Raw genomic sequence first — 21,021 nt, 5'->3', positions numbered from 1 at the left:
ATATAATATCATAACGGTCACAAGTAACCATCCACAATGGGTTGACTTGTTTCCAAGCTCATGTTTAAAGAAATCTTACAAAAACAGGCACAAGCACAGTTTACATTTTCCTTGTTCGGGGAACCCTCTGGGGCTCCATTTGAGCAACATGAAGTAGTTTAGTGCTGCTAGGAGCAGTTCCCCAGATCAGGGACTGCGCCGCAAACTACAGGCTACTGGTCCTGAAGAAAGGAGGAGCTTGAGCCCCAGCGTAAGCCATCACTCAACACTGCTTAGCAGTTCTCATCTGTTCTTACTGAGCCTTTCTCAGCGAAGGGGGCACAAGCTCCTTATCTCATCCCAGGGCAGCCCTTTGAGAAGCACTGGCCGGGCAGACTTCTCTGGTGTGGGCAGCGAGGGCTAGAAGGAAGAGAGCAGTGTCGCCGGCCGCGTCCAGGGAGAACTGACCTGTGCAGTTGGCCTCATCGGACCAGTCCCTGCAGTCGTTGTCCCCGTCGCACACCCAGGAGGAGCGGATGCACATGCCCGAGCTGCAGTTGTATTCGTCGCTCCGGCACTGGTGCATTTCTGCAAGGTAGGAACAAGAGAGATGTGAGGACAAATCCCTGCTCAGAATCCTGTCTCTGGTGCCAAAGCTCTAAAGAGTTCGTGATGGGTCCATATCACTGATTATCTGTAGACAGGGTGGAGGAAGAGACCTTTAAAACCAGGACTATCGGTCATCTGGGATAGTTGCCAATGCGTGTGATACCGAGACCCTGGCACCCTCAGACTTTCAGCAGGTGGTCCCTTGCCCCGTCCCAACGTTCTCCCCAAACACTGTCACTTGGCTGTGACGGCAGGAAGGTGATGAAGCACCAGCAGGCCTTTCAACACACACAGGACTCCTGCAGACAGAGCTGTAGTCTGGGGAAAGGAGAGACGAGGGCCTGGGAGTGCTGATCACTGTGAGATGTCGAGTGCAGCTCCTACAACGGAGGAAACAGCCAGGGACTTTTTGTGCGTGGAACCCCCGGGGTGCTTGGGGGATGCACAGTTTCTGGAAGGATGAGAGCCGGGACAAAGGCCCCAGGGAGGGCAGCTTCACCGAGGCCATGAAGGGAGGCTGCCCAGCAGCGCCTCTCCCCAGTCCTGGGGCTAATGTGTCCCCCAGACATCCGACACTCAAACTTGAGTTGCCAACGTGATGGCACCAAGAGGTGGCGACTTTAGGAGGGGATTAAGAATGAGATGAGTGACCTCCGAAAGGTGTCAGGAAGCTGCTCTCTCCTTCAGGCGTGGGAGAACGCAGAGAAGGCCCTGCCAAGGGGAACGGGCCCTCACGAGACACCAAAGCCACCGGCACCCTGATGCTGGCCTGCCCAGTCTCCAGAACGGCCAGCAACACAGCTCTGTTGTATATAAATGATCCAGACTGAACTACTAAACAGAACAAGACATGCAGCCTTCACATGGAACTCTCTAGAGCTGCTGGACACCGAAATAGCCACAGCTGGGACCCGGCGTCCCTATCCTGGGCACTCTACCGAGAAGACACGTTGGTGGTAAAGCTGGAGAGTGGGAGACTCACGAGGAGAAAGCCTGCAGAGGCAGGAAAAGGACCTGTCCCAGCAGGGACTGACTGGCATCTTGGAGGGGATTCAGGATGAATTAGCTGAAGCCGGCCATGAACGGAGAATCTGGGGAGACTGATATTGCTGAATGGCCAAACGTGAGCCCAGTGAGCGAGCTGGAAATAAGAAGCCATGTGGGGTTTCCTTCCAACTAGAGTGAAGCCAGAAGTACACCTCAGCTTTCCAAGGGGTGAAACCAGGGGGAATGGGGGAAAAAAAGAAGTTGTGAATCCCAAAGATTTATTATGGAATTATAAAACCGCTCTGCATGAGCCAGGGCAGGGGTATCCTCCGTGGGAAGGTGGCCATGCATCTGCTCCCTGAGTTTCCTCGTACCAAAATGATTTGTGTGCAGCACCTGCCCCCCTTATTTCAGTGCCTATGAGTCAAATCACCCTGGCTGGCATTGGACTTGCCCCCCAGACAGGGAGGGAGGTCTCAGCAGGGCCACCCCACTCATTACCATGTCTGGGTCAGTGTCTGGCCACCATTCTCACTTCCCTTTCATGCCTGCGGCTCCTGCAACGTAGTGCACTATGCGTATTGCCAACTGTCTCCCTGGATGACCTACAACCCTCAGTTAGGGGCCAGAGCCGACAGACTAAGAGAGGTCTTCATGAAACTGACAGGGTGGCATTATGCAAGAGAAGGGGCACGGAATTAGAAGAGGGAGGCAAGGGTTCCAGTTCCTCATTCCAACTCAAGCTAACTGTGCCACCCTGAACGAGCTCCCTGACCTGTCCGGACCTGCGCCACTTAATGTGGACACTGGTGAGGCTCTGGCCAGGAGAAGCCCTACCAGTTCCCGTAATCACAACACATTACTTTTCTCAATGTAAAAATTCCCATTAGGAAGACAAATGCTAGCCAGCGCCTATACCACCTGCTAAATTCTAACAGCTTATTCAATTAGAATGGTTAAAAAAAATAACGGCTCATAAAGGTACAGGTCCATATCCTTAGGCAGCTAATGTCACACTTGCTCACAGGGGGTGGGTCGAGTCTGTACAGCTGGGCATTCATTCAGAAATCTGACTTCCTTACTCATAGTTCACGCTTACAGCAGCACCTCTGCAAGGGGACGCAGGGCCCATTTCCCCATTTCACAGATTAGGAAACAAAGGCAACACACAGGCTAACCAAAGCATAGATGCAGCAGGGGAGCAGAGCCCAGGCTCCACGTTTTCTGACCATTAGCTCTAGAGCAAATGTTTCCGGTGGAAAAGAATCCTGAAGAAACAGCAGGCAGGTGCTCTTGGAATGGCATGGAGAGGGAAGTGAGTCAATCCCACCGTGTGCACGGAGGTGGCAGCTCAGCTGGCCTATCACAAATCCCCAAGAGGCATCAGAAAGCCTCCATCTCCAGCCCAGCCAACCCGCTCTTACAGCCCAGTGAGCATGCGTGGTGACCCCCATCTCCACAACGCAGCCTCTGCCCATGGCTTCCGCTTACCACAGTGCCTTTCATCACTGTTGTCCCCACAGTCATCCTCGAGGTCACATTTGTAGGAGAGCGGGATGCACGTCCCAGACTCCTGGCAACGGAACTGGGTGTCCAGGTCGCAGATGGTGGTAGCTAGAATGGGAAAGCACGAATTAATTAATCCCCTCCGACACAAATGCCCCATCGGAAAGCCAATTAGCAAGCAGAAGGGAGCAGATTCCACGGATGGCATGGAAATGAAAGCTAGGCTTCTGGAAGAAATAAACTGCGTGAGAAGCTGAAAGTTACAGCCAAGGGGGATGGGGCATCTCCAGGTCAGCACAGGGCTGGGAGAGGCGAGCAAGGGCTGTCTGGCTGAGAGGGAGAATGGAGGGCTAGGCTCTGATCTTCCAAATGCCCTTATCCACAAAGCTGCCATCAGGGAAGCCCACATCCACCCAAGCAGCCGGCACCACACTGTCTGGATGAGAATGGCAGGGCAGGGGGAGGACTCCATAGCGGGAACACAGACTGGCTTTCTGACACCGGTTCTCCCTCTTCCTGGGGCAACTGGTTTTACCCTCCCTGAGTCTCAGCCTCCTTAACGGCAATCTCAGGGTAAGCTGATGTGGGCAGACACTTGGGACTGCAGTCAAACACATTAGATTTGGGGGGCTGGGGTTGTGGCACAGTGGGTTACGCTGTCACCTTCGACATGGGCATCCCACCTCAGAGTGCTGGTTCGAGTCCCAGCGGCCCTGCTTCAATCCAGTTCTCTGCTACTGCGCCTAGGAAGGCAGTGGAGGATGCCCCGGGTGCTTGGGCCCAGATGGAGTTCCTGACTCTTGATTCAGGTCTGGAGTAGCCCTGGCTATTGTGGCTATGTGGGGATTAAACTAGCCAATGGAAAATTTCTTCCTCTCTCTTTCGGGCTCTGCCTTTCAAATAAATAAATAAATAAATAAACGAAACTTTTTGTGTTTCCATTCCCTCTACCATAAAATAAAAAGAATTCATACCTGGTAGCATTGTTATGAAGTTAAATAATAAAACAAGCTCAGCAACAGAGCCTGTTAAATATGGTGAAAAATATAACGGGCTCCAAACAGATGTCACTTCCCCTCCTCATCACGGCTCATGTCACTTGGAGTCAGAATGAGGACGGAATTCGATTTTCTCCCTCTCCCCAAATGAAATTTCCTGGGCTACGCATGGTCTCCCTTGGACCCAGGACAGAGCATCGGGGGAGGTGTGGCGAAGGCAGGCAGCTCCCGCGAGTGGCTGGGGGGCTGGTGGGAGGTGGAGCATGGCAGCCCTGACTCCTGGCACAGAGGGTGGGACGGAACAAACACCAGCGGGCAACCTGGCTGGTCGGCAGCCGGCAGCTCTTATTGGAGGCTCCATTTCTTCTCTGTAATTGAGCTCCCGGGGGAGGCAGGGGATGAACGCACAATGACAAGGCTGCAGGGGATTCATGTAGAAACCCCAGGGCCTGACAACCGCCCAGCTGCAGGAGTCTGCCTCGGAGGCACGGAAATCGACTGACAACAGCCTTCTCAGCTCCTCCTCTCTGCCTGGCATCTGACAGCGCGTCTGGCTGAACCCCCACAGCAGTGTCAGTCACAGCCTGGCCCCAGCCAGGCCCGCAGCCCTGCCCATTGCCATCTTGCTAAGCACCACTCTCCTCCACCTCCCCCTCTCTGAAAAGAGAGACAGGTGTGAGGGCAGAGAGGCAGCCACCTCACTGTAGTCCCGAGCCTCGGCCACATCCCAGGTGCACAGACCCCAGCACGTGGAACTGATACAGAGCAGACAGCAACCCTTGGGGTCTGGGGAAAGCCAACCCCAGCTACATCCACAGCAGCCCAGGAGGAGGGGCCAAGCCAGCGCCACACTTCACCCAGGGCAGGCTCTTGGACTCTGCAGGGAAAGCTGTAGGTCAGCCGGGGCTCAGGGGCTTTGGGGGGAGATAGTTCCTCCAAAAAGATGAATGTCTTCATTTTTCTCAAAATGCAGAGCCAACATGAAATCCAGTGTATCCATCTAGTTGAAACTGAGCCCAGGGGCACAAGGAAACAACACACTGCTGCCGGTATCCCTAGCTACTGGACATGAGGTCATTTAATTTGTATTTCTCTACTTCCACCACGCCTAGTTATGTCTGGCAATTTTCTTGCAACATGTTAATTCCAAGAAGCATCTCCTTCCCGACCTCAGTATGAAATAAACTCCTTTCCACTGTCCGAGTCAATGCTGTTGATGATATTCATTAATGTTTTTAAAGAACTTTAAATATCCTAACTTCCTGAGACTCGGGTAGGCACAGAAGGCTTATCAGTTTCCTCTCTTCGGAAGAGACAAAGGAGGCTAGGACCTCTCCAAACCTGCCATTCAAGAAACATGAAAGGCACCCATGGAAGCCAGGGGAAAAATGGTCAGGCCAGGGTTTCATAACTACGTCCTATAGGCCAATAAGGGCAGTGCAGGGTATTGTTGGGCCTAGACGAACACAATGAGCGGATATTTCTACAGTTGCTTTCTGGGTAAAGTGTCATGGGAACCTGGCACAGGCTGCAAGAGACTGGCTAAGTCCCTCTGCCAGGGACCAGGTGAGTATCCAGGGCTGCCCATGAATCTGTCCTTACAGTACAAATTGCAAACAAGGCTCTCGGTTGCCAAAAGTGACAGCTGAACAAGAGGCCTTCTGACTTGGTATCTGGCTTCCCCGATTCTGGTCCTTCTCCCACCCAATTCATTTTGCCCTTAATTCTGCTGCACTCTCTTTCCCAATGCAATGTCTTTCCACATGACTTAGCAGTCCCCAGTAGCTCTCTCTCTCTCTCTTTTTTTTTAAGACATATTATGTGAAAGGCAAAGAGAAAGAGAGAGAGAGATCTTCCATCCTCTGGTTCACTCCCAAAATGGCCACAAAGGCCAGGGCTCGGCCAAGCCAAAGTCAAGAGCCAGGAATATCAACCAAGTTTCCCACGTGGGAGGCAGGTGCCCAAGGCCATGGTCTGCCTTTCACTGCTTTCCTTGGCACATTAGCGGGAAGCTGGATTGTAAGGAGAACAGCCAGGACTCGAACTAGTGCTCTTATGGGATGCTGGCATTGCAGGATGTGGTTTAACCCACTGAATCACAACGCTGGCCCTCAACTGCTCTGGTCAAGTTCCCATGGACCCTGCTGATCAGAGCCTACTTGCCCACCCAATCTTCCCATGCCCCACTGTGCCCACGTTCTCTATGAGCCACTCAAGTCCTGACCGTGCCACATGCACTCTGTTCTCTGCTTCCACTCCGTGTAGCCCTATGCACCCTTCAGAGATCTTCATCAATGCCTCCTCGAGTCTGATGTGGGTGTGCTTCCTAGAGGCACATAGCACCCCCTCTTATGGACTCTGCACTGTACTGAAACTGCCTATTTACTCTTCTGCCACCCCCCGCCCCCATGCCCTACAGACTATGCAAACACTGTTCCTGCCTGGACCACCAGTGTAGGCCCAGGCCTGGCACACAGCCTCAACAGCAGGTGCTCAATGCACACTTGTCGAGTGAATGTGTGACTGTCAGAAGGGCAGAGCGTCTCCTTAGAAGATGATGTCAAAGCTTCACACATTAAGTAAAGACACAGGTAAGCATTTGACTTGGCAGCTAAGAAGCTATTTGGGATGCCCACATCCCATACCACGGTGCCTGGGTTTGAGTCCCAGCTCCACTAACAATTCCAGCTCCCTGTTATTGCGTACTCTGGGAGACAAACATGATGGCTCAAGTACTTGAGTCCCTGCCACCCACATGGAAGACCTGGACTGAGTTCCAAGCTCCTGGCCGTGGCCTGGTCCAGCACCAGCTATTGTGGGCATTTGAGAAATGAACCAGCAAATGGAAGATATTCTCTTTTTCTTCCCCCCTCCCCCTCCCTCTCCCTCTCCCTCTCCCTCTCTTACTCCTTCCTTGCCTTTCAAGTAAAGTGAAAATTAGTAAATAAAAATTTCTAGGAAAACTAAGATAGCTAAGATCTGTGGTTACTTTTTAAAAAAAGCTTCCTAAACAAAGTCACATGCTTTTCAATTTAGAAGTTCTAGTTAGTCTACTTAGAATCCATACAGTCCATCCCTACCTAGAGCTCCACTTTCCAGGTTAAACTATGCCTTGCTCATCAATCAGAACTCCCTCTCTTGAGCCTGCCAGGCACAGGACATCAACCAACGGGAGCAGCACACAAAATAACACCCGTTTCCCATCTCTGAGTTTACAACTCCAAGAATGTCACCTGGTCACTCGTCCCAAGTCAGCTGCTCTCCCACAGTGAGAAAGCCAAGACCAGAGTCTGGGCTGGCAAATCAGCTTAGTTTCAGCCACAGAATGAGTATTTAGAAACCCCTGGGAACAAGCAGTCATCTAGCTCATGTGGTTTGTGGAAAACAATGATAATATCCAGTCTAACATAAAGAAGTGTGGTGTGCCTTCTCCGCTATCCAAGCCACATCAACTCAGATACGCAACACCAACGATGGAGGCCAGAGCCGGGCTGCGGGCTCCTGGGTCACGGCCAGTGCGAGGCGTGCTGCTAACTGGGCCGAGGCAGCCAACTCACGGCAGTTCTTCTCGTCGCTCATGTCTCCGCAGTCGTTGTCGAAATCGCACCACCAGATGCTGTTGATGCAGTTTCCGTTGCTGCAGCGGTACTGGTTGCGCAGACAGGTGTCTTCTGCCCACGCGACGGGCGGGGGAGGAAACAAAGCCAGAATTACTGATGGCTGGACCACAGCATGCGCTCCTCACAGTCTCCGTGTCCCTTCCTCAAATGAGACATCCGAGGCGGGGCTGCCAGGCGCGCCTGCACACAGGGGAGGAGGGGGCCCCAGCAGCCTCCCCCTTCCTCTCCTGGGACAGGCTGGACCGAGGACTCACGAGGTGGTTACAGCAATGAGAACCTATGATGAGGACAGCTGTTGGGTCTACTGGGTAGCGAACAGAGTGCATCCACATTATAAAATGCACTAACATGGGGGGCTCCAAGCGAACCCCACAGTACTAAAACATAGACATTCAATATATCTATGGCAATGCCCTATCAACAGTCAGTTCTCTGCATCTGTGGATTTCACATCCATGGACTCAATAACTACACATCAGACACTGCAGGGAAAACAAAAACTGCACTTCTACTGTACACACATAGACTGTGTGGTCTATGTTTCCTAGACAACATAGCATGACTACTACTTGTACTGCAACAGGTATGGTAAGAAACCTAGAGATGATCTGAAACAGAGGAGGATGGGTATGGCTTACGCTCAAATACCATGTCATGTAATGTAAGGGACTTGAGCATCCACAGCTTTTAATGTCCACTGGTGGGGACAGGTGCTTGGAACAAATCCCTAATCTCCTAGGACACTAAGTGACAACCATGTACAGTTTTATATAGCCATAAGTATTCAATCGAGTGGGTAACAAGGATTTTATTAAGGCGGGCCAGCACTGTGGCGCAGCAGGTTAAGCTGCTGCCTGTATTGCTGGCACTCTGTATTAATCCCGGTTGGAGTCCCAGCTGCTCCACTTCTGAGCCAACTCCCTGCTTAAGTGACTGACTGCGAAGGCAACAAATGATGGCCCAAGTACTTGGGCTCCTGCCACCCATGTGGGAGACCTGGATGGAGTTCCAGGCTCCTGGCTTCGGTCTGGCCAAGCTCCAGCCATTGTGGCAATTTGGGGAGTGAGTCAGCAGATGAAAGATCTCTCTCTCTCTCTCTCTCTCTCTCTCTCTGTAACTCTGCCTTTCAGATACATAAATCTTTTTTTAAAAGATTTTATTATGAGACTCTTTTCTGCCTTATGACTTCTTCAAAGCAAGTATTTATACCGAAACAAAATGCACTGCTTAGCAAACTGGGTCAAGGACACATGACTGGCTTCTGCTTTGGATAAAGGATTCTGACAGAGTACGAGAAGCCTTTCCCCTCCTCTTGGAATTCACTGTTGACGCCACTGCTTCCCAAACAGCTTCAAGATGATATCCAGGGCCTGAAAGAAAGCACTCCGTGTCTCAGAAAGGAAGGCTCATCGCTTTCCACTTGTGTTTCTTAAGAAAGATAGACTACAGGGCTTCTATTGTGCACTGCCCCGTCCCGGACTCGGAGTCTGCTGTGAGAAGCCAGGCTAGGATTACAAAGCAAATATGGCCTTGGGAAGAAAGAAAAGCAAGGGTTCTGGCCCTGGGTGGAGGTAGTTCCTGGCAAGCTCCCCTTCCAGGGGCTCACCTCACTGGCGCAAGCAGGAGGCTGGGACTGGGAGGGGATGAGGGGAAAAACTGGAGACAAAGGACAAACAAAACAGGTTTTCAACAGCCAGCATCCAAGATCTACGTACTCCAACTCAAATAGGGAGGGGGATGAGACTGCAGGAGCCACCTGCTCACAGCTTGGAAGTCACGGCTCAAAACCTCTTGTAAGCATGGGTCTGCGAGTCTGGGACATTTAGGGCTGGCGGATGTGAATGGATAGTAAGTCAAGTCTGAAGGAGTCAAACTCGTTTCCAAAGTCAGGCGAGTCCCACTTGGAAGCAGAATGTGGAGAACACAGTTGGGAGGGGCAGGATAGGAGAAGACGACAGGTGAACCCGAAGAAAACCTGTGTCACCTGGCATTAAACCAAAAGGCACTGTTTTCACTTGATATGCACAGCTCAGTCCTGTTCTGAATGAAGGGCTGCAGCCCTCAACTATCAAGGGGGTTTGGTTTTTATCTTGGACTCTGCCCAGTGAACTCAACCAGGTTAGGGAACATGGAACACTGTGAGAGCCAAAGGCAGAGGGAAAAGGGACGCACCTTCTTTGACACACGTGTTGTTCTTCAGCTCATAGCCCTTAGGGCAGTCACACATCAGGTCCCCGGAAGGGAGGACACTGCTGGCCACGCCATCTGGACACCTGCAGCTTTTGCTGTTGTTGGCTCTGGGCAGGCACAGCAGGTTGCACGGCCTAGGCACACATGCATTGCTTCCTGGAGAGAAGACATGCAGGTTAATTCCACAGCATCTGGACGAGTAGGAGCCATAAGGGAGGCACCCCAGGTGCAGACCTCAGCAAATGTGTCTCTTTCTGAGAAGCTCACAAAGATCACATGGCACACCCTGGCATCCTGCCTGTGCCCACAGCCTCGGCTCAGAGCCAGGAGCTGAACACACACAGCCATGGTTTAACCAGTGACTCGCCTCCCAGACTTGCCTCCCTGGGACTGCCCTGAGGAGAAACTGGGCCACAGAGGTGCCTTCTGGAATGTGGGCCTTGGTTCCTGGAGGGTGAGAGAGCAGGAGCCAGGAGAAGGGTTACAGAGCATGGGTGTCAAAGGTAGTACACGGTGAGCCAGAACCTGTGCAACTCAAAGCTACAGAGAAACAAATTCTGAGCACACAGACAAGGTCCGTCTGCAGAGAGAGGAGAGGCCGGCACCGGGCGCGGGGAAGGCAGGCTGGGCCACTCCGAGCTCCAGTTGACATAAGTCTCACCCAGAAGCCCATCCTGACCTTGACCTCCTCACTACTCCTCATTCTCTCAGCAGCTCTCTTCACGTGGGCCAGCCCGAGTGGGTTCCTGTTCCTTCAGACTCAAAAGCCCTTAATCAGAATGCACGCTTGTAATGCTGCGGCTGGGACAAAACTCCAGGTGCCCCCTTCTCAACTCCTCTGTGGCAGAGCACAGCCGAGGAACTAACTGTGGGGCCAACCATACGGCTCATCAGCTGCTATAACCCTACGTAAGGGCTGGGTCATGTCCATCAGTCCCACTCATACTTCCCATTTTTTCTTAATGGCGGCAGTCATAAACTCACCACTGTGCTTCTGAGAGCCTCACGGGCACAGGTGGCAAGGTGTTTTTCCAGCCCCTACATCTTCCCAGGGACGGGAGGGAGAGGATGCATGTGCTATTTCATAACAACCAAAAGGCAACTCAGAACAACTCTAGAGTAACACAAGAGCCATAAAAATGGTAAAATATGTTATATTCTTTTGCTTGTGGCTACTAATCATGAAAATGGGGAAAATAACCAAAAAGAACTTTGATGAAACTCAGCTGCTCAACCTCAGCTGTGCCATCTCATGGACAGAAACTTCTTTCCAAAGTCATTGGCTTCCATGAAGCCAAGCTCTCAGCTAAGCCATGTCTACGCTGGCCAGCTTGTTTGAAAGTTGGGTCCACTGATGAAAACCAGCATTGACAGGGGGTTAACATGTGTGCTCTGTAGCAGTGGAGGAGTTGGTGCCTCCTCAGCTTTTAAGTGGTCTTACAACAAAACACGAAGATACAATGTGACAGCAACAGTCATTTTGATAATTTTAAAAAAGGGAGTACGAGCCACTGCCAAACAGATAAAAGATGCACACCCAAAAAGACACACTCACACAATGAACATGGAAAAAGTGCCCACAAAGAACTCAACAGCTGAATCACATCAGTGAAACAACCTTGGCCTGAGCAGGAGTTCCAGGCATCGGTTCACCCTGATCAATCTACTGGGTACAGACTGCTCCTTTGGCTCAAATACACAAGGCACTGGCTATGAAGAGGGGAAGCAGAGCCGACAAGGAGCTGCCATGAATGACAGCCCTTTCGGAGAGGTGTGGAACATGTTTCTTGTTTTCCAAGGACAATGTATCACTGGATGTTCCAAGAAATGGAGCAATAACAGAAAAGGAGGTTATTTAAATATGCTCAATTACAGGATGATATTTTCATAGAGATTGTGTCTAAAGTACCATGAATAACACTGTCACACACAGCACAAGTGTTCCTACCAAAACAAGCAAGAGCTAAGGGCACAGCATCCAAAACGGGGTGTCCTATTTCAGGAGGGTGATCCAGGCAGAGAGGCAGAAACTGAGAGAAGTGCCATCCAGGAGCCAAGCACAGACCAAGCCAACCGAGCCACTGAGGGCAACAGGCGGGGAGGGCCGGAGTGTCCTGGTTGGTAGAAAGACACAATATGGAAAACAGGAGGGTGACCTCAGAGAGAACCTGGAAGAAGATGGAAGGAAAACTCAGCAGAGTTCCTACAGGAGCCACCGACATGCCATCTGCCTTGCCAGGGAACGTGAGCAACATGAACCAGGTCATCCCCACCGTGAAGAATGGACATGTGAGAGTCCTCCCTGGGAAGACCAAACAGCCCCATGGGGTCTCCCTTCTCTCGGAAGTCTGAACACTCTCAGATTTCCTCTCTGGAAAATTCCTCCAGAAGCACACTGGGAGCCAAACTTGCTAGTGTATCACTGAAGGATCTATACACACAGCAGCTGTCAAAATCAAATCCACCCCAAATGACGTCTGCCCTCACTGTGCTTGATCATAAAGCACACGCTTACTGCAGGCTCCGCAGGAGAATTTCAAGAGCTCCAAAACACCACTGACTGAAGATATCAATCACTGTGCAAAGCAACCTCGCTGAAGAAAAAACACACTTCCCGAAGAATAAATCCCACAGCACTGCTTAAAAATCAGCCACGTGGTGTTGTAGCACAGCAAGTTACACTGCCTCTCGGAAAGACTGCATTCCACACTGGAGCGCTGGTTCAAGTCCTGGCTACTCAGCTTCTGACCCAGCTTCCTGCTGTTGCCCCTGGGAGACGGCAGAAGACGGCCCAAGTGCTTGGGCCCTGCCACCCATCTGGGAGACTCACATGGAGTCCGAGGCTTCTGGCTTCAATTTGGCTTAGCTCTGATTGAAATTCAACCAGTGGGTGGAGGATGTTTTTCCTCTGTCTCTCTTGCTGTTGCACTGCCTTTCAAGCAGATGAAAATAAATTGAGAGAGAGAGAGAGAGATTGATTGATTCACTTATAACCAAACACCACAAACTGATAACTGTTACAAATGAACAAAATTTTTTTATCACAAAGCAGCATCAATCAAAAGCTGTCATATGACCAAGGCACTATTAGTACAACAAGAGATGAAAGAAAGGCAGCCTAAAGGTGTTAGAGGTTCAAACTTTCAAACCAACTCAGCTATGGTTCAAATCCTTAGCACTCACTGAACAAGTGATGTAGGGGCCAGAGCTGTGGAGTAGCAGGTAAAGCCAGTGCTTGCAGTGCCGACATCCCATATGGGCACTAGTTCAAATCCTGGCTGCTCCACTTCCGCTCCAGCTCTCTGCTAAGGCCTGGGAAAGCAGTAGAAGATGGCCCAAGTCCTTGAGCCCCTGAACCCATGTGGGAGACCTGGAAGAAGCTCCTGTTCCCTGGCTTCAGATTGGGCGCAGCTCCAGCCATTGCAGCCATCTGGGGAGTGAACCAATGGATGAAAGAACTCTTTCTATCTCTCTGCCTCTCCTCTGTGCAACTCCGACTATCAAATAAATAAAGAAATCTTTTTTAATAAATGTGTGATGTAGACAAGTTACTGAACCTTTCACACTCTCATCTATAAAAATAGGAGTATTCATAGTATACATGGATTGGGGAAGATGGAGGTCACCCAAGCCCATGAAGTATATTAGTGGTGCTTACATCAGAATAACCCTTTCATAAAGGTAGACATTATCATCATCATTATTTTGTACTTGGAAAATATAAACTCCTGTATGTGTTAGGAGCAGAAAAAAATAGCTGACACCAGGGGTTGCCAATACACAATATGAATTTGCAACACCCTCTCAGTGTTCTAAAAAGGAAGCCAGGTTAAAGTAGATAAGTTCAAGGCCAAGAGTCTCACAGTGCACACAGGCGGAGCTGACACCCCAATGCCAAACTGGCCTGTCTGGGATTATACACTTTCCTCTCTGGCCCTGTATCTGTGGCAGGTTGTCTCCTGGAAGTACCCTGTTCACAACCAAAAGGAGTAAAGGCAACAACTGGACCAAAGGGGTGGCCACAGCTGATCCTGCACAGCCACAAGTCTGTTGCACCTGCCAGCACACATGTCACCTATGAGACAGCCTTTCCTCTACACAGACCCCACCTCAACCCACAACTCCTCTGGCTGGTTTAATCGCAAGGGATCTTTGAGGCGTGGAGGAGAAATCCCAGCTAAGCTGGAGAATCGCAGCCCTGTCGTCTGGCACAAGGACACCACACCTGCGCGTGCTCAGAGCACGCAGTCCCTCCTGTCCAGCTCCAGGGGCCTAGGTGTGATGCCCATCAGCTGTGCTGGCACTGCTGCAGGAGCAGCAGGCCAAGACCAGGAGCACAGAGCCCGGGGAGCACCAGCTTCCCTGGTCACAGTGTTTTAGGAGCTGCCATGCGCACAGCACACACTTCCTTACAAGTACCCATTCTTCTGGACTGGTGATAACTTAGAGAAATGCTGCAAATCCACTCTGCACCCTAGCAAGGCAGATCAGCAAGGATGCGTCACTTCCTGCAAACAGAACCAGATTTCAGACCCTGGAGCCGCGAAGTGCGCTTCCTCCATCTCTCCCTGTTTTAAAGCAGGCATCTCCTCTAAGAGAGAACTTGGACTTCACCACATAGTGGCACAACTGGAACAACAGCCCAGATCCTCTACTAGTGAGAGCACTGTGGGAAAGCTAACTAATCCCCAGGATTTCCTCCCCTAATCTGCAAACCATGCTTCCTAACAAGTCAGCCCTACCTCACCGGGCGCTAGGGCAATGGACAAGAACACAGACTCACATCTGTGGGTCCACAGACTCACCATTATGGGTCCCAAAAGGATCACAGTGTTATCTGAAACTGGATTATTTCCCTTGTTTTCTCTTGGCACACGTTCGGCCAAGAACCAAGAAAGAACATCAACATTCTAGTTCAAAACAGAAGCCTAGCAGTTCATCAGCAAAGGAGTGTCGGCCTCCCAGGCTGCCAGTTAATCCTGCTGAGATACAGAGGGCGACTCTTACAGGAACGGTTCTTCTTGGGAATACCCGGATCGCTGCCCTCCCGAGTTCACGGCCCGGCTGGGAGCGCAGCATAAGGGCAGTCCAGGAAGGAAGGTGGCTTTCTGATGGACAGTCCCAGCCTCCAGGGCCTGCAGCTCAAAGTCCTGACCTGGAGTTCTTGAAGCCATACGCAGCAGAACTTTAAGACAGCGACTGTCCACACCCACGGCAAGTCCTCCCTTGCCTTATCCTCTCTTCCTCTGAACAAGCACATGAATTGAGTATTTACTGAGTGTTAGCTGCTGGTAAAGCTGAGGGGGAATAAAAGGCAACCTCCTCCTTCATGGGGTTAATTAAAGCAACACACAAAGACACACAGCATTGCAACAGAGGGAGGTAAGATAAAAGAACCATGGGTCATCCGGGCAACCTGGGGACAAGAAAGGAGCCCTGCGAGGCAGCACCGACCGTCCAAGCACCACGCACAGCGAGGATGCCAAGCAGGCATGAGGCACAGGCTGGGGTTCTCCCAGCTGCAAGAGCAGCCACAGCACCCATCAGCAAGGGGCCAAGGGCAGGAGGAGGCTGTAATTACCCACCAAGCACCAACACTCTCGGCAGGCAAAAACATGCTGTTTTCCAGCTGTTTGTGTATCATTAGAAAAGAAATTAAGATGTCATTAGGAAGAAATTAAATAATGTGCATGTTGTCGCGACAACACAGACGCAGGCTGCCAGGGCCTGCTGCAAACGGAGACTGCCCACACGCAGCCCATTCCCCGGGATCAACTCTGCAGAGACCGAGGAGGGGCTCCGCCTTACCCGTGTTCTTCCCCTTGTAGAAGATCTTCATGTCCATCAGCCCCGTGAGCTGGCTGGCCAGAATCTCCATCTGGGACCCGCTGTACTTAGAAGCTCGGAATATGCTGAGCTGTGACCAGTCATCCCAGTAAATCTCATTCTAGAAAGAAGACCTCCATTAGCCCAGCTCTTTAGTTCTGCATCTGCACCGTCTGTAAGAATGAGAGTTCCCCCAAGCAGGAGACAATTTTCATTTAGCAGCTCCATGGCCGGCCTGATCAAGGTCCCTCTTAAATCCAAGAGGCGGTGGCTTTCTCCAAACCTCACCAAGTGTCCACATGGAAGGAACCACCCCTAACTATGCTATCTGATAAGCACTGGAGCCTGACCACAAGCCCGGCCCCCCAGTTCACCACCTGCTTTCCAATATGGGGGAGGTGCATTTTGCCAAACGGATCTGTTTTGTTAGAACTGAAAGGCAATGCAGATGGCACAGAGTTCAAGTTAAGCCATCAGGACACAAAGAAATGAGTGAATCGCACCTCACAGGAGATGAAGATACCGTTTTCTTGTTTGTTTATTGTCGTTGTTTTTATTTGACAGGTAGAGTTATAGACAGTGAGAGAGAGAGACAGAGAGAAAGGTCTTCCTTCCGTTGGTTCACTCCCCAAATGGCTACTATGGCCGGCGCTGCGCCGATCCAAAGACAGTAGCCAGGTGTTTCCCCCTGGTCTCCCATGCAGGTGCAGGGGCCCAAGCACTTGGGCCATCCTCCAGTGCCTTCCCAGGCCACAGCAGAGAGCTGGACTAGAAGAGGAGCAAACGGGACTAGAACCTGGTGCCATATGGGATGCTGGTGCTGCAGGTGGAGGATTAACCTAGTAAGCCACGGCGCTGGCCCCTGAAGATACTGTTTAAGAACGAGGCTGCCAACATTGAAGGGTGAACCCAGAACATTCATGGGAAATAACCTTAACCTTTTGAGCCGTGAACAGTGGTGGGAACCTGAACCCTTGGCACCCCTCCACATGGGCTGAGTATATGACCTCAAATTCAGAAAGTAGCTAATTTTCTGGAAGCTAGGCAGCATCTCTGTAAAAACCCAGGGGTAGTGGGCTCTGGAGGCCAGCATACTCTTCACCTGCCTGGCAGACGGCCAGGTGGGGAGGGACACGGACTCACCTTAAAGACAGCAATGGCGTAGGGGTGCGGGAGTTTGTCCAGGATGACGGAGCGCTGCTGGCCGCTGAACGTGATGCGCTCAATGCAGTCCAGGTAGGCATCCGTCCAGTAGATCCACTGATCGTCCACGGAAATGCCATTGGGCCACTTCACATCCTCTGACACGAGACGATGGGCAGCAGATCCGTCCATGTTGCTCCGATAGATCCCAGGCTTCAGGTCTCCCCAGTCGGTCCAAAACATGATCCTGGTCAAGACAGGGATTAACATACGTCCCATCAAAGCTAGAGACGTGGGGGCTCAAATACCAACCCCCGGGGAAGAGAGCCCTCCCGAGCAATCAGACCAGTTAGCACAGCATGATTATTATAATCTGTAGCTGTAAGGCCTGAAACAACTTAATCCCCTGACCTAGAAATTCCACGACTGGAATTCATCTATGGATGGACAAAATCTAATTATGCAACGATAATGTGCAAAGAAATGTACATGTGTGTATTCATTTCCACGCTCCTCGGTAGAGAAAGTGATTTTGTTATGGAATCTCCTGGTGCTCACATGAGACAAACATGGACGTGTTTTTGTAAAAGTACAGACTGTAAACACACTATGATGCCGACAGTCACGTGTGTGTTTTAAGGATAATGCTCCTACTGGGGTCTTCAAAGAGTTCACGGAAAATGCGTATTTTGGAAAAACTATGCATGGACTTCAAAATTATTTGCACCAAAACAAACGCCATTTAATTCTACTTTCCATGAACTTTGATGTCCCCTCAAAATGGGTAAAAACAATTCTGAATGACACACAGGAAACTATGGAAATGATTCCCTCCAGGAAGCATTAAGCATGAAACATGAGGAAGGAAAACGGAGGAAACATTTTCAAAAACTCCTGTTCTAATCCTTCAATCAGGTATACGTGGTAATTTCAGAGTTCAAAAGCAGCGCTGATGCTCAGTCAGAACTGCTATGAGAGGGGCCAGGCCAGGAAAGCTAGTCCAGAATCTCCCTCTTCGCTACGCTTCCCTCAGTCACTGAATTGTGACTAGGTCCTAATTGTGAGTAAGACGGAGAAGGGGTGGCTGGGAAAGATGGAGCCGTTGCGATGTTTGCACTGCACAGAAGCTCAAGATAACGAGGCCTTCCAATACCCAGGTGGCTCTCTGTGTCTCCGGAGATGCTCTTCAGGCAGCACCTTTTCTACGGAACCATCCTACAGATGCAACACACAGGGATGCCAAAGGGCTTCCGCGGTTTGTTAACAAAAATGAATGGCGTCACCAGACTGCGATGACTAAGCAAGGACTTCAAAAACTCTCAGTTAGCGGATTATTCCGACCACACCTCAGGAGAAACAAGGTTTCCATGCTTCAGTTCCTATCTGGTGAGAATCCTTTGTTGCAGTGTCAGTCACAGATTGGTTCCCTCTGAGGGTGGGCACACTTACCCTTCTTGGGGCACAAGGACCAGGGCCCGGGGCCGATCCAGCACCGAGGAATTGACAATGGTGAGTCGGAAGTCACCATCTGGATTGGCCACCTGGCACAGAGAGAAGCCAAAAGGGTAAGACGGATCCGAGCTCCCAGGAGACCGGCACGGCCAAAGGCTCCTGCACACAGCCTGCCTGTGGACAAACTCCCTCTGCACCTGTCCGATCCCTGGCCAGACGCAGCCAGAAACTGTCCCTGCTTCCAGTCTGGGAGGGCTCTTCCCTTCTCTGGCTCAGGTGACAATTTCCCCACCTTACCACAAAGCACAGGAGAGACGGGAGCCCCAGTCCGAGGTGCAATCGGAACTGCACCAAGGCCGGTAAGTGCTCAGTCCGCATGAACTTACTTATCCAGCCCATGTCACTCCATGCTCACAGCCACCAAGGACTCCACACTGGCCACAAAACAAAGTCTCCATGCCCCAGCCTTGCACTGCAGAGTCCCTACTCTCTCTCCCCTGCTTCAACTTGGGGGCCATCTCGTGATTCTCCAAGCCTGACACACGTTCTCTCCCCACAGCTCCTGCCATATCCCATGCCAGACCTGCCCTAGCCACTGCCCAATCAAATCAATGGTAACTTTCCTTCCCAACTCCCCATAGGCCCACATCCTTTCCTAGCTTTCTGAGCCACTGGATCAAAGCGCAGCAGCAGCTCTGCTCACAGACATCTTAGAGCACTTGGCACAAGCCGTACTTGGGTTTTACAGTGGTCACCCCACAGGCCTCAGGCCTCCTGTGCACCTTTTCTAGCGCCTAGCAAAGCCCTGGCCTCAAGCAGTTACAAGCAAGGAGAGGGGCAGGTGTTTGGTGCAGCAATTAAGACATCGTTGTGGATGCCTGCATCCCATATCGCAGTGCCTAGGTTAAAGTCCTGCCTCCGCTTCCAATCCAGCTTCCTGCTAATATGCACCCCGGGAAGCAGCAGATGATGACTCAAGTGCTTGGATCCTTGCCATGGAGGGAAAGCTCAGATATGGTTCTGGGCCCCTGGCTTCAACCCAGCCCTAGCCAGCCTTTGTGATCATATAGGGAAGGAACCAGCAGTTGGAAAATCAACCTCTCTCTCTCTCTGCTTTTCAAATAAAGAAAATGAATAAAAACTTTAAAAAGAAAGGAGAGACTAGCAATAGCAAGACCCCTAAGGCAGTGTTTAGTGGGTGCCAGGCACCGTGCATCTCAGGCAGCTGTGCAACGTCCCCGCCAGCAGAGGCTGTGCTTATCCTCCCTGGGTCAGGCTCAGCTCAGGGGCCACCTCCTCAGGAGGCTTCCCCGCCCACGTTTCCTAGCGCTGCCCACTCCCCAAGCACATGGCCATAACAGTCTGCTCCATGTTCTCTGTAGCGCTGAGCCCCATTCTTTATTTCCGAAGTTTTCTACTTCCTCGGCTGAGGTCCGCACTCTGACCAGGAGCTGGCGCGTCTTGCAGCATCAGAACGTGAGGACAGACCTGGCACGGATCACATACTCAGCGAGCCCTGGTGGTACGGCTGAGTGAACAAATGAACCTTCCTCTTGGACGTAAAATCCAAAGCTTGGACGGAATGAACCCCTGGCCCCTGCTACTGTAGCCTGCACAGTAAAGCCCAACCCCAGTCTCCCTCGAAAGGCTGAGTGTGGTATCTTACAACTCCTCCTGGCACCCTGTGTCTCCTGGCTCCCATTGTGCGGCTCCGTCCTCCCACCCCCGCCTCAGCACCCTATCTCCAAGGGGAGCATTACAAAGACGCACTGTGGCCGTGCCCAGGGCCCCAGCAGTGACTTATGGCAATTGAAAGTCCTTTTGTTCCTCGAGACAATGATTTTGCTGGGTTGGACCCATTTATTTCCCTGGTGTCGCCATGGGTACATAGAGCGGGAGTTCCTGAGTCGCAAGGTTGCAGACAGGTGAAGTGTGGACTGACAATCATGGTGATGAAGAGATCACCATCACTGCTCTGAGTGAAGACAGGGGCACTAGACTCTTCTTGTTACAGCATCATATGGCATTATCATTACCATTATTACTCTATGTTCCTGCCAGCCAAAAACAGAAACTCTCAGGTGTCGCAATGACATCCCTAATGGATCCGGGCACCCTCTCTCACGTGGGCCCTTTGTGGCAGCCCATCATCTGACACCATCCCTGCTTTTCCAGAAGACGACCGGGGCCACTCTCTGGAAATGTCCAGCCTCTTCTGACCCTCTGGCTCCCAGCTCTGCATCAGCCTGGCTCTAAGCCCAGACACTCCACCTGCTTGCTTCATTAAGAATAGCCCGGGAATCCACATACCTCGATCTTTTTAAAGCCTGCGTCCACCCAGTAAAGTAATTGGCTGAGGGGTTCAAAAGCCAAAGCTTCTACCGTCTCCAGGTCAGAGTTGATGATCACCTCTTGTCCTGTACTCCCGTTCAAACAGAGGCGCTAAAGAGACAAAAAGTTTAAAAAACACAGTAGGAAATGCTCAAATGACCTCCTGCCAAATCAGTCCTGGGGCAGCAACCCTTTATTCAAGCGGCTGGACTGGCAACGGATGGGGCCCTCCTGGTCACGGAGCTGCGTTTGAACAAAAGCATTTCCAGAATGCATTACGACTTCCTGCTTGAAACAGAATTTACTCATGGATACTCCTCTGCAGTGTCATTAGGAACACTGACTGCTCAACTAGGAGCTGCGAGGCAAGAATGCCAGAC

At 51.3% G+C, this 21,021-nt stretch overlaps 1 protein-coding gene across 1 annotated transcript in view; it reads right to left on the bottom strand.

The window, feature by feature from the left end:
* SORL1 (sortilin related receptor 1) overlaps positions 1–21,021 on the bottom strand; it is a 175,305-nt gene that overhangs the window by 59,246 nt on the left and 95,038 nt on the right. Inside the window, exons 18-25 of the mRNA XM_062197223.1 lie at positions 20,621–20,752; positions 18,308–18,399; positions 16,859–17,105; positions 15,698–15,836; positions 9,872–10,045; positions 7,637–7,750; positions 3,067–3,189; positions 448–567 (exon numbers count right to left, since the gene is read on the bottom strand). Coding sequence (XP_062053207.1) covers positions 448–567; positions 3,067–3,189; positions 7,637–7,750; positions 9,872–10,045; positions 15,698–15,836; positions 16,859–17,105; positions 18,308–18,399; positions 20,621–20,752 — 1,141 coding nt within the window. The remainder of the gene's footprint in view (positions 1–447; positions 568–3,066; positions 3,190–7,636; positions 7,751–9,871; positions 10,046–15,697; positions 15,837–16,858; positions 17,106–18,307; positions 18,400–20,620; positions 20,753–21,021) is intronic.

This window comes from Lepus europaeus, chromosome 7 (assembly GCF_033115175.1).
Source record: "Lepus europaeus isolate LE1 chromosome 7, mLepTim1.pri, whole genome shotgun sequence".
NCBI classification, from domain to species: Eukaryota; Metazoa; Chordata; class Mammalia; order Lagomorpha; family Leporidae; genus Lepus; species Lepus europaeus.
This window is presented reverse-complemented; position numbering and strand designations above follow the sequence as displayed.